Here is a 13015-nt window from a genome sequence, read left to right on the forward strand (position 1 = left end):
TCTTGCATCAGATTTCTGTGGGTGTGGCCACGACGCCTGGCTGACGCTCGGACTGTTATTAAAGATTTGCAGGTCTTTATCGGCACATATGCAGTTGCGGCTTTCCACTCGGACCAGGGTCCTGCTTTCGCCTCAAGGACGTTCAGGGACACCATGGCTTCATTAGGGGTCTAACTCCATTACTCGTCTCCATTTCATCCCGAGGTAAATAGTGTAGTGGAGCGATAAAACTGTGATTTAAAGCATTCCTTAACAGCTAGAGTCGTAGGTACGGGTCGTAGTTGGGTTAATCACCTGTATGGAGTCCAGAGAGCACTTAACAATCTGCCTAGAAGGTCCTTGGGGGGGTCGTATTACATACAAGTGCTTGTTTGGAACTCAAATGTATGTTCCAGATCTTGATGGTCCTGGTGTGGAGGCAAAATAAACACCTTTTCACATAAATAAACGTGTCACTATCTTGCAGGAATTACAACAGTTCCATGTTGACAACGCTTCTGCCAGTGCTGCCTCCACAGGAATTAAGGATGTACCAATAACACCTACCGGCTGGATTCCTAAACTCGGGGATCTAGTACGTGAAAAAGTTGCTGTGCAAAAAGGAGTTTGGTCCTTCTTATCGTGCACCGGTCCTAGTCTTGGGAATACACAGTACCAGAACTGTCATTCTACCACTGTTGGCTGGTGCTAAAGAAAATCGCGTTGTATCTATCGACAATGTCAAGTTACACCATGTGGCCAGTCCTGCTCAGCAGACCAAAAGGAGCAGCCAGCAGTTCCCGAATCCCTCTCACTACTGGTCAAGACGTCCCTCTACAAGTTTTGAGCAGCAACACTGACACCTCTCTGAGCTTGGGGAGGGAGGAAAATGATCTTGCATTAGCTCCACTAACATCTGTTACACAAACAATACAGAAATTACTGATCAATTTGACACAACTTTGACACAGATGAATGGCGTCATTTACTATGAACCACCGAGGGATACCCCTACCAGTTCTCCTACAAATATGGCTCCAGTTTTTGCACGAACTGCTTCTGGATACTTTGCCAACATCAACAACACCTTCTCAGACTCATGTGCCTCTTCTACATCTGAACTGCCAAAAACACGTAAGCTGATAAACTGGCTTAAAACAAATTACTTTGTTTTTCCATAGAACTATCTGTGGCTTTCCGTGACTGTATAAGCTTTCCTCCTTTGGATTGGCTTTGTCATAACATTCTTTCTATTAATACAAGGTCATTTTCTTCCTGAAAGATCAACAGATGAACTGGTGGATGAGGTCCTAAAACCCCACGTTTCGTCTCACAAGGTCCGCAGAGACCTGTCTTTCGTTAACATTTCTGCTATACCAATTCCTGATGGGATTGTTTGGGATAAAGTCACATTTGATATATACGGCCCGACTGAGATCATTCAAATACCATATGTGTTTAAACTTTCTGTGAACGATGTAATAATACCCGGAGTTGTTTCTGATGACTGGGATGTGACAACAGTTGATTCTATGATGACTGAATTGCAGTATTTTACTGTATTTGAAAGTGAGGAGGTGTATCAATCTAAAGAGAAGTATGGTGACATGTTTTGCTATAATTATTATGGGCACCATTTCATTCATAGAGCAAGTACCCAAAGACTATTTTTAATTATACACAATGGGAACATTGTCCAACTCCACCACAAGAGAGTTCTAAAACATATTCAGAAAAATGTGAATATTTTTCTGGGCACTATGTTAAAAATGCTGAGTCATACTATTTCAAATTGCCATTGATGGAAAATGTACTTATATTATTGACAGATACGAAATTCACTTATTTGTATTCCTTTGTTTCCTGGTTGGCTATAGAAGGCTATGAATATTGGCTGAAGTCGATTGACTTAAAAAGTGTGAGGGGAACAAAAAAATCGGCAAATAAAGGGGAAGGAAGCTTTATTTAGAGCATGCCTGATACCTGTTCAAATTATATTTTTAAATGAAACTGACCAACAGACAAGTTGTTTAGGCATAGCAAAAATTAAGAATTTGAATGCGCCCAGTATTCCTGCCCCTGCAAAGTTTTACAAATGGCAAACGTATATAAATGCAACTGAAGATCAGCTCGATGAATGGGTCCAGAATGGCACGTTTAATACTTCACTGTCACGTCCTGGCGGGTGGTTATTGTGGCCAATAGATACTAATGGGTGTCATAAACATTTTTATAAACTCCACGGGGGGTTTTAGAACTAGTAGGCCGGACCCTTGGTATGTGTCATGCGGGTATAGTAACAACATATAGTGTAGGGAAACTATTCCAGCAATTGTTGAAGAGTTCCTCACTAGATGCTGTTAGAGAACACCTCAATCTCCTGTCTAATTACACTGACTTATAGGACTTCCTGTTAGGCCCCAGAAAACAACGTAGAAAGCGCTTCTTATACACACTATATAATGAAATTTGGAAGCTTTCCCAACAAGAAGCTGCTGCCCGGCTAAGGCAAATAGATCAGGAAAACACTGTCCAACCGGATATACACCTTAAACAACATTGTTTCTTCTGCAATAGACATAATACAAAGTGACATGTCTTCTTTACACCATTGACAGAGTCAACTAAGGTCCATTATGCAGTTGGGTTGGACACTGCAAACGCTGAAGGCAGGTCGTGTTCCCTGGTAACACGTTAGTGCAAGGGACATATTTTCCACATTTAATTTAATCTGCTGAGTGGTTAATACACAGGGTTATTAATCTGCCCATTTCAACACTTCAATTCACGTCCTGCTTAAAACACATTCCAGTAGGCAGATCTGAAAGGCTAGGAGATAGTTACATCCATGAGGTGTGGGAGCTACCCTTCTTGTACAAATGCAAGACTTCTGTTAGCCATTCGATGGTTTGTAAACAGCTGTCCTTGCACAGGGCGTGTAACGCTTCGGCAGCAAACTTGGCTTGTTATCTGAAGGGAGTTCCAGTCCCCTTGATTAGACCTGTGTTCCAGGTGCTCTCAAATGGCAGCTATGTCCTCCTCAATAGTGAAGACTGTTGTGGGATGCGAGCCGGAATAGTTTATGTTGTTTCGGTCTTTAAGATTGTTACATGCTGCGGGAACGTACTTTTTCCTCCCACATACAGAGGAAAGTAGCTGAGATTTGGCCCCACATCGCTACTTCTAATGGGAATTTTGACAAGTTGAGCAGACTCGAGGCTTTATTGTTCCAAAAACATGTGGCGCTCACATCTGCACGCAAGACCTATGCACTTTAGGTGGCAAGGTCATCAGCGGAGATACAGTCCCTTTTAAGTACTAACTTTCCAAGACACTTTGGTGAGCTTGTGGGACGAATATTTAATGTGTCCAGTACAACTGGAATCGCAAATTTCTTTAAGGCTGTTGGTTCTGGTTTAGTTCATACCTTCTCTATATTCGGTTTAATACCATCAGCCATCCATTTGATATTCTCCAGTATTTTCAGGGGATTTCCAATAACTTTGGCTATAATAGGTGGCCTCTTGCTATTGCCACTTTTTCTGCGCAATGGCTGTCCCGCCCCAACAAGGAGGACTGAAAACGCTCCCACCAGTGCAGCTGTGCTGTGAACGCATGATGCAGTATTTTGGAGCATCACTCTTGGAGCAATTAGAGTGTGACTGGTCACTGTCATTCAGACTAGTTTTGCACTGTGTGCAGCCTGTGTTTCAGTGCCTCTGGTGCTCGTTAGAACATGCACTGAAAGTCTGTCTTTCTACGCAGCACTTACTTTAATTGGACGCTGATCTGTTGATGTTCTTGCTGAGGGCTCATTACTAGAAATGCGCTTTGAGGGTGCGTTTGCTATGGGAAACTTATGAGTTGCTGCTTATGAGTTGCCCTTCATGGAGGATGCAGCTCTAAACTCATTGTTGGGCACACCACGGAATGCTTCTTCCTTGGCCGAAGCTCAGGCTTTGGAACACGAATGCTCCTTGGTTTTCCTTGGCCATGAACTTCTTACTTTACCACCTGACGAAGTGGAAAATTTCCTGTATTCAGTTATCCCGGATTTGATTGGCAACTTCCAAAATGACTCTGACTCAGCTTTTTTACACCACAGTTAACATTTTTAAATTGCCCCTTTTACACATGCTCAAGTGCCTTTTAACTTGTCATTATTTACATTCTATATATATATATATATATATATATATATATATATATATATACACACACACACACATATATATGTCTATATCTGTATCCCTGTACAGTTCTCCAACTAGGCCCCTCTTTTGCCAGTTTAGACCAACCACGTTTTTAGCAGATAATCTAGAAGGTTCGTTTTGCGTTGGACAGCGACATGGTTTGAGCAGGGGCTGCTTTTGTACATTAATTAGAGGGGTGTGTGTTTTGGTCTTCAAATCTCTGTAATTCGCTTGGCTGTGGTGATGAGTTTCTGTGATAGTTGGAAATTTCTCGTAATATATTGAGAATCCTATTCCTCCCGTTGTACACCAGTGCCACCTTGTGGCGTTTGGTAAACAGTACTCGGAGCCTAGCTTGTATTCTTCCCATCAAAGTGAGAAACTGGAATTTACACTGGCACTTCAGGACACGGTTCTCTTGCGTGACAATCTCGGGCATTGCGGTAGTACGGGAAAATTACTGAAAATGCGTTATTTACACCCGAGATGCGTGATACCTTGTAGGACTGTGCCGCCAGAATCGTGAACTCATAACCGGGGTCTATAAGAGCAGACAGCTTCAGTTTAAAATAGACCACGTCCATGGGCTGGCTGGGCACGGGAAAGGGCTGGAGGTTTGGCTCCAAATTCAGAGGACAATGGCAAAAATTGAATTTATAGCAGAATATAGGCCTTTTAAAAGTGGAAAAAAGTTAAACGTGGAGGTTTCCATCATGTCTTCTTTCTTAAAATAATTATAAACATTCAGCATCTTAAAAAACAACGCAGCATAAGCTTTGGGGGAACGAGGGGGCAAATCAGTATATTGAAAAACATTGAAGCCACAGGTTTATCAGGAGATGATGACGTGATTGTGCAATATTTTACATAAAACCGTAACTGATTCTTAAAGCTGGTCCTAATGGTCCTCAGAAACGAATGTTCCATCCAAATCAAGCATTAGGAAGTGACGAAATAGTCCAATGTGTCACTCTGGATTACATATATGGTGTGTAGTATGTACTCAGTGGTATTTGTTATATTTGTGTGCATTTGTGTTATTTCAGTGACAATCAAAATAAAGAGGTTAAAAAAATTAAAAAAATCTCTCCAAAATTAGGAGTGTTCGCATGGTGTAAATGTTCCAAGATATTAAATATTCTTTTTGAGAAGACAATATTTTTTTCTTTCCTTTTTGTAGAGCTTTTTGCACAATGAAGGAAGTTTCCTTCGAAGATGGTGCCAGCAAGGATGAACCGTCTTCACTGGAAATGCCCAAGAAGTATAAGGAGCGAGATCTACAAAAGACGCACTTTTTCAGGATTGCTGCTCGGACTTTTGGCCCTCCGAAGTCCAGGCGCAGGATAATTGTGGCACCACCAATGGAAAAGTTATCTTTAGAGGACACCCAAGTCACCCATCCTCCAGAGGTCGGTCAGAGGAGACAATTCCTGCCACCTGTGTGTAGGGTGGAGGCCCTGCAGCGGAGTGAAGGGGGGGTGAGCAGCGATGGCATTGGCCATTGCCGCGCATGGATATCACAAAGGAAGAAATTTCGGGCTGAGTTGGAGAACTTTGGAAATATGGAAAAATGGCTGAGGAGCAAACCACTGCTCACTGAGTTGGAAGAAAAAATTCTGGACACCCTGGAAGCCCAGCACCGAGCGCAGCAGGTGACCGCTTTACCTGCCCAGGAAGAGGTTTGTAGCATAGCGCTTATCACTTTCATTGAGCAGTTTAAATTTCTCTGTGTTTGTTTTATGTTTCATATGGTACTCAAACCCTGGTGTATGCAGGGAGAAGGTGATCACCTCAAAGTCAGCAAATGAGAGATGGTGTAACAGTGAAAGCGATGTCAAAGAGGTGCCAATGAGATAATCTGAGGGCTTATTTTCATGTTTGCGGGTTTTAAGATGTATCCTGACTGCTTCTTTACTTTAGGCGAATACATACAAAGCAGCCTATGAGTGATGACTCTGCAATGGTAGGGATCAACAGGATGGGACCACTCTTGAGTCAAAGAGATTAGCTCAATAAAAAGCAAACACAGTGGGCAGTTGGATGTTCCCCTAAAACTCCCATGTATCTAAATTATTTTTGTGTTTTAATTGTTTCATTAATGGAATACGCTAACTATAGAGATGGCAACATCACTCTCCCTCTTCCAAAGCTTGCGAAAAGATTAGCTTCTAATCAAAAATCTTGGTATGAAAATTCCTTAAATCTCTTACCCTGTGTGCTCATTTTGAGCACACAGATGCCAGAATTATCCCCTTTATTTTTGCTGGAATTGCACTTTGTCAATCTATTTATAACCATGTTGTTAAATGGATTTTTGTTTTACCATTAACACACCTTTTTTGCTAAAATACCCATTTGCTTACCTGGTCTCTGTTACCTCATCTCCCTATTTGTGGGACAGAGTGAAGACATTCTGTTCACAGGGAAAACGTTTATAAAGGGCTGGCTAAGGATGGAAAGATTGTGACAGGCTGTTGTGCGAATACATTTAGGTTTTCAAGGTTTATTAGCCCTTTATAAAACTTTGAAATAAAAATAAAACGGATTATTTGAACTTGATTTTATCTCAATAAATCTAGCTGTTTCTTTTTACAGTGGCCCTGATTGAAGCCTTGCATATTAGTTAAGCTGTTGTCCCAATCCATTGTTTACTTCTACAAAAAGAAGTATACCCTATATTTTACTATGCATCTGAGGATCATCCTATTCAAGTATTACATCTCCACTTTTTTAAATTGAAATCATGGATCAATCTGAATGCAAACAGTTGTTTGCATCCAGTAATACTAATGTAACATGTATCCACTTAATAGAGCTTTAGAATATGTTTTTTTAATTAGAGCTGCTTTTATGTTTTTCCCATTTTATTGATGTTAAGTTACTTCTTGTAACTTCAATGTTACCAAGGCGGATGGACAGTGAAATTATATTACTTCCTCTGATATCACTTTCTTTGATATCACATCCTTTGACATGTCATGTCCAAATTAGTAGAGATTCACTTTTCCCCTTTCTGCCCAGGGCCCCTTGGATTTTTGGATTTCTGCCTAACATTGTTTTATGCTGGTTTGTAAATTAACTAGAATCTGTTTCATAATAAGTACATGTATAAAACTCCATATTTTATAATTAATTGCATGGTGCATGACCCCTGCACTTCGCCAAACCAGGCCACACTAACCACTTACCAGGACGGCACACACTTTCTCACCTGGAGATCTCACGTTGACCAAACCCTAAAGGCAGCAGGTATAAGCATAGTAAAAATTAAAAATGACTGTATTTAAACACTTGTTTTTCATTTATTTCAGGACTTAACTTCTCCTGAACCCAAGAGCAGCCGTGGTCGCTCCATTACTCCTTCCATCCAAAGGCCCTGCCCTGAAGCTTTCTCAATCCTGGACCGTTATCTGCAGGACAACCGACTGCGACTTGTGGACCTATACAACAGGACTGACAAGGCCAAGAAAAAGAAGATCTCCAGCTCTGATCTGAAAGCAGTCAGGAAAGAGGTGGGTATGAAAGATGAGGGAATGTCTGCAGTGCAACTGATGCTGCTATAACATGTCCTCATTAATGCTGGGTGAAACCAATATATCACCCACTACATTTTTGTAAAGTTATGACATTTCAAAACTTCCCTCATAAATGACAATTCTTGCAAAATATGTTTTTTTTTCACTAGAATTGTCTTGCAGTGTTTTGCAAGCAAATTCTCCTCTTAAAAGTTCTTCTGGTGGGTCATTTACCCGCAATTTTTGCTTAAAACTACACAATCTTTATGAGGGGTTCGTGGCTGGAGAAACTTTGGAAACATTTTCATACATTTTGTGATGTTGCAATTTTACAAGCCCCTGCTATGATTTCCGCCATCCTCTCACTGCCTTCAACCAGTAATAGTGCATTCAGAGTTCCCTCTATTTCAGCAAAATCACATTTTAGAAAGGTCACTACAGTACTGTATAAGAGAACATGCGCTAGTAAAGTGAACATGTTGGGAGGTGCCCCAGCAGGTCTGAGTAAATTAAGAGCAAGTGGGTGATTGAGCACCTAGGAGTTGATATAATCAGACGGCTGCAACAAACCTGGCTCAAATCAAACAACATTCAAGACAAACTTCAGCTACGCAAATTTAACAGAATATACAAATGAACAATCCAAAAAGCTGAAAAAAAGGTACTACTCCGACAGAATTCAAAATACTATATCTGCAAATACAGAATTTTATAAAATTCTCAATGAATTTCACAAACCTAAATGCATGGAAGGAACTCATCCTGTTACTCAAGATTTTGCAGATAAACTGGCAAATCATTACCAGACCTGTTGGACTCCTATTTAAAACAAAGGAAAACCACCAGCACCAACCTGTTTCCAAAAATCCCCTCCAAGAGTAAGCCAACCCAGCCTCTGCACTCGTTCAAACAAATATCCCAAAGTGAATTTATGGATCTGGGCAAAGCAAGCAGGCTTTCTGGTTACCCTTCTGACCCTTGTCCACCACACATCTTCAAGAATATTCTTTTATCTACCTCTGCTGCCACACCAGTAAGAAGAATCATCAATAATTCTTTAACTACAAGAATCTTTTCGGAAGATATTAAAAGGGCATACATACACCCCTTATTTACGAATAAAAACCTGAACCCGTAGGACCCCAACAATTACAGACCGATTACAAATTATTCTTTCCTGGGCAAACTGATAGAAAGAGCAGCTTTCGATAAGATGTCACAGTTCATTGAGGATAATTCCATACTTTCAGACTGCCAAACTAGATTCAACCAAGGAAGAGGCACTGAATCTGCACTCATTGTCATCTGGGATGATCTTAAAAACTCAATAGACCATAATGGTGTCGCTGTACTACTTCTCCTGGACCTCTCTCTCTCGCCTTTGGTACAGTTGACTGTGACACTCTAATACAAAGACTCTGCAAAGCCGGCATAGAGCTGACTGCTCTCGACTGGATCACTTCATACCTTCATAACAGAACAAATGTCATTGAAATCCCCCTTTGTCCTCCAAGCCCTACTTTACAAAAGCAGGGGGTCCTTCAAGGCCCTATCATCTCACCCATGCTTTTCAACATCTACATGATGTTGTTACCAACAATGATCAATTAATTTCAACTCACATGCTAAAACTATGCATATGACACACAAATACTGCTTAAACTGGAATGCCCCGAAGACATTGCAAATTCACAAATCTTCAGTTGCCTCAGAGCCGTTTATCAGTGGATGACATGGAGCCATCTCAAACTGAATACTTCCAAAACAGAAATACTCACATGTGGAGATTGGAAAAAATATGACCCACTCTGCTCCTGGCCTGGCGATCTGGGGCCACCTCCTAAACTATCTAAGGAAGTAAGAAACTTTGGAATTACCATGCACTCCAAATTAACAATTAATGCTCAAGTGGACAAATTAGCAAGATCAAGCTTCATCACCATGAAAACTCTGCAATCCATCTTCTCCCACCTCAGATTTCCATACAAGGTGCAGGCTACTATCTCTCTTGTACTATGTAAAGTGGATTATGCCAATGGCCCCTACCATGGGTTATCTCTACCTACTGTGAAAAAACTACAACAAATTCAGAACTTGGCTGTAAGTAAAGCCACTGGCCCACATCTCCCCTGCCTTGAGGGCCCTACGTTGGTTACCAGTTGTCAGAAGATCCCCCTTCAAGCTGCTTTGTATCACCCACAAAGCATACATGGCCAGGACCACTTTTCATCCGGAGTAAAATCACCAAATACGTTCAACAAAGAAACCTCAGCTTAAGATTGGCACTCTGTTTCAAAAATACCACCATAGAAGAAAAAGAAAAAAGGTGGTACATCTTTCTCTGTTCATGCGGCCAAACTAAAGAATTCATTACCTCCAAATATAAGATCCACAGACAACCATCTTACCTTCAGAAGACTATTCAAGAGTTGGCTCTTTCCTACATAACCACCATACTCAAACAACAATGGACTACATATCCTTGTGCATGTAAACTTGGTATAATTTGATTATGTGTATATATCTAGATATGTGTATTTTTTGTCAGAAGGCAGAAAGACAGGGGAGACACGCCAAAAAGCTGCAAGGTCTAACAATAACTATTTTATCTTGAGGCCTGTTTAACTAATGTATATTTCATTTCAAATAAATGTATATATGTATGTATTTGTAGGTATATGTAAGTGTATATTTATTGTGTGTGTGTGTGTATATATATATATATATATATATATAAAAATATAAATATATACATACTCTTTAGGCCTGTTTAACAAATGTATATTTTGCTTCAATTAAAAGTATATATGTATGTATTTGTATGTGTAGGTGTGTGTGTAAGGTGTATACATATTATGTATACATGTATGTTTATATATAATTCTACACTTTACATGTTCATAGGTCACCTCATAGTTTCTATATAAGTTACTTGATTAGATGCTTATGAGTCTGTTTTTATGTTATCTATCACAATAGGTAAATGTTATCTTGACTATCTACAAGCATTTCACTGTTGAACTATTGAGGAAAGATCAAATACTGTTATAAAAGTACACAAATATCTTAAAAGCCTTTGTTTATACGATACAACTTTAAATCTCAATTTATTATATTCTTTACACATTTATTCCCTCAATTATGTAATCATGTATCTATATGTTTACTACTCTAATCCTACTGCATAAAAGGAAAAAAAAACATTTAACTCTCTCTAAAGCTGTAATCTGTCTGACCAGCATGCTATACCCCTATCAGTCTATCCTCTGTCTCCACTCTCTGACTCATCCCAAAACCCATTCTACTACTATGATCTCCAAAGTAACTCTTCCCCTCCTCTACCCCTCCTGGCTCACCCCAAACCTCAGTTTACGACTATGAACTCCCAAACAAGCCTACTAAATTCTCCCTCATTTATCTCTTCTTTCACTCTTCCCAAACCCCATTTAACTACTGTGATCACCCTAATCACTTTCTACAGACTCTTCCATCCTCCACCTCTCCTTTACTCATCCAAAACCTCATCTTACTACTATGATCTCCCAATTAACACTTCTGGATTCTTCCCTCCTCTATTCCATTCAAACCAACTAACCAACTCCCAGGTCCTCCACTCCAATTACCTCATACATCCCTATACTAATTCTAATACTGTACTCCTATTTCGCTATACTAATCTACCACTAATCTTTTTGGGTTCTGGAGTAGAGTGCTACTCGCTGAAAAGCGATTCAGCGCCTCATCGGCAGTAGTAAGCGCTATATAAATACAATTACAATCCACATACATGGAGAAAGATCACCACATTTGATCAGCTGGGGAGAAGATTGAAAAGGTGACTAACTGGCACAATTAGAAGGCATAATTCATGCCAGTATTGTGCCACGCTTCCCTTTCCAAAACAAGATGTAGAAGTAGGCAGTAGTCGACAGTGTTGAATGTAGATGAACTGTCCAGCAAAACGCTGATACCTACATTATTAAATTATCCAAAACTGATAGGTCAGTGTCCTCCTTACTCATGTCTAATCCAAACATGGCCTGTTATAGGTCTAAGAGGTTAAATTAGCTTAGTTGTGTCCTTGTAGCTATGTCCTTGTCCCCTTTTGGTGGGGGCAGTGATATTGATAGCTTACTTAGTTTGTCATTTTACATCATCTATAAAGTATTGGGTAAGTGGTCTTGGGACAGGATCAAGCTGATAGTTGCAACGAGAGACACTTACCCCATCACTTTACTGTTGCTCTATCACATAGAATAACTTACTCCTCCAGGCTGCACAACTTTATGGCTGAGACCCATATTGATACAGACACAGCGGTGAACGACCTGAATAATGAGAGTAGAAGTGGAGATCGGAATTGCCATCCTGAAGACAGGTGATGGTTGTCGCAAGGTGCCTAAGAGGTAGACCATTGCATTTCAAGCAGAGCGTCAACAGAGGTGAACAATTGTATGATTAGCTTTCCAGAGGGGTATGAAGGAGTAAACAAGAGCCTTTAACTATCTGAACATCAATGGCTCAATAATCAGTTAGAACATACTTGGGAGCTGAAACTGGAGGTGTTGAGTTGTCAATGCATGAGATCTGTTGGAGACAGACCTGCAGGAGAAGGTGGTGGGGTAACAATTATGGAGTGGCTAGAGGTGGGTTGAGAAAGCTGCACTCTTTTTTAAATTCAAAGTAGGTTTGGTGAGTCACAGATATCAGCTAGGTGAGCAGAGAATGAGCACATCAGGAAGGCATCTCGAAATGTCTCAGCAAAGGCAAAGGTTCTATAAACGTAATAGAGCAAAACTCTACCGCTACTCGTGATTCAGTAGTAGCTGTCAAACAACTGAAAGATTGGTGGAAGTGCCCATCGTATGTGAAACAGGAGATTCAGGAGAGGGTAGAAGGGTTGTACTGAGAAGATTATAGATATCAGTTGGGATAATTTAATTGTACATGAGAGTTACCTTCTATGATAATCCTTTTCTGTCTATCCTACTATTCCTGTGTAGATGGCCCAAATTGTGTTGTTTGTGTGCAGTTTGCTCCGATACAGGATGTACGAGAAGTTATAGCCTCACCAAATTCTCTTTTATTAGTCTGCATGAAAGATGGACTGCAGGAGTTGCGAACATCCTACAGCAAGGTGGTAGGCTATCATACAGTAGTAATATATTCACACTTTCTTGACTGTGTGGACAGCCAGTGTTTTTCCCTGTACATAAGTAATAAGTTAATATCTTACTTATTTTATACTTTGTTACAAACAGGTCAAGTGGATTCAATGCCAATACTCCAAATGTATGCATTTGAAAAGCCAGCATAAAATTATTCTTA

At 40.3% G+C, this 13015-nt stretch overlaps 1 protein-coding gene across 1 annotated transcript in view; it reads left to right on the forward strand.

Moving 5' to 3' along the window:
• EFCAB12 (EF-hand calcium binding domain 12) overlaps positions 1 to 13015 on the forward strand; it is a 123778-nt gene that overhangs the window by 50086 nt on the left and 60677 nt on the right. The window contains exons 2-3 of the mRNA XM_069206319.1: positions 5353 to 5851; positions 7484 to 7684. Coding sequence (XP_069062420.1) covers positions 5366 to 5851; positions 7484 to 7684 — 687 coding nt within the window. The 5' untranslated portion in view covers positions 5353 to 5365. The remainder of the gene's footprint in view (positions 1 to 5352; positions 5852 to 7483; positions 7685 to 13015) is intronic.

The sequence above is a fragment of the Pleurodeles waltl genome, chromosome 9, assembly GCF_031143425.1.
Source record: "Pleurodeles waltl isolate 20211129_DDA chromosome 9, aPleWal1.hap1.20221129, whole genome shotgun sequence".
NCBI lineage: Eukaryota > Metazoa > Chordata > Amphibia > Caudata > Salamandridae > Pleurodeles > Pleurodeles waltl.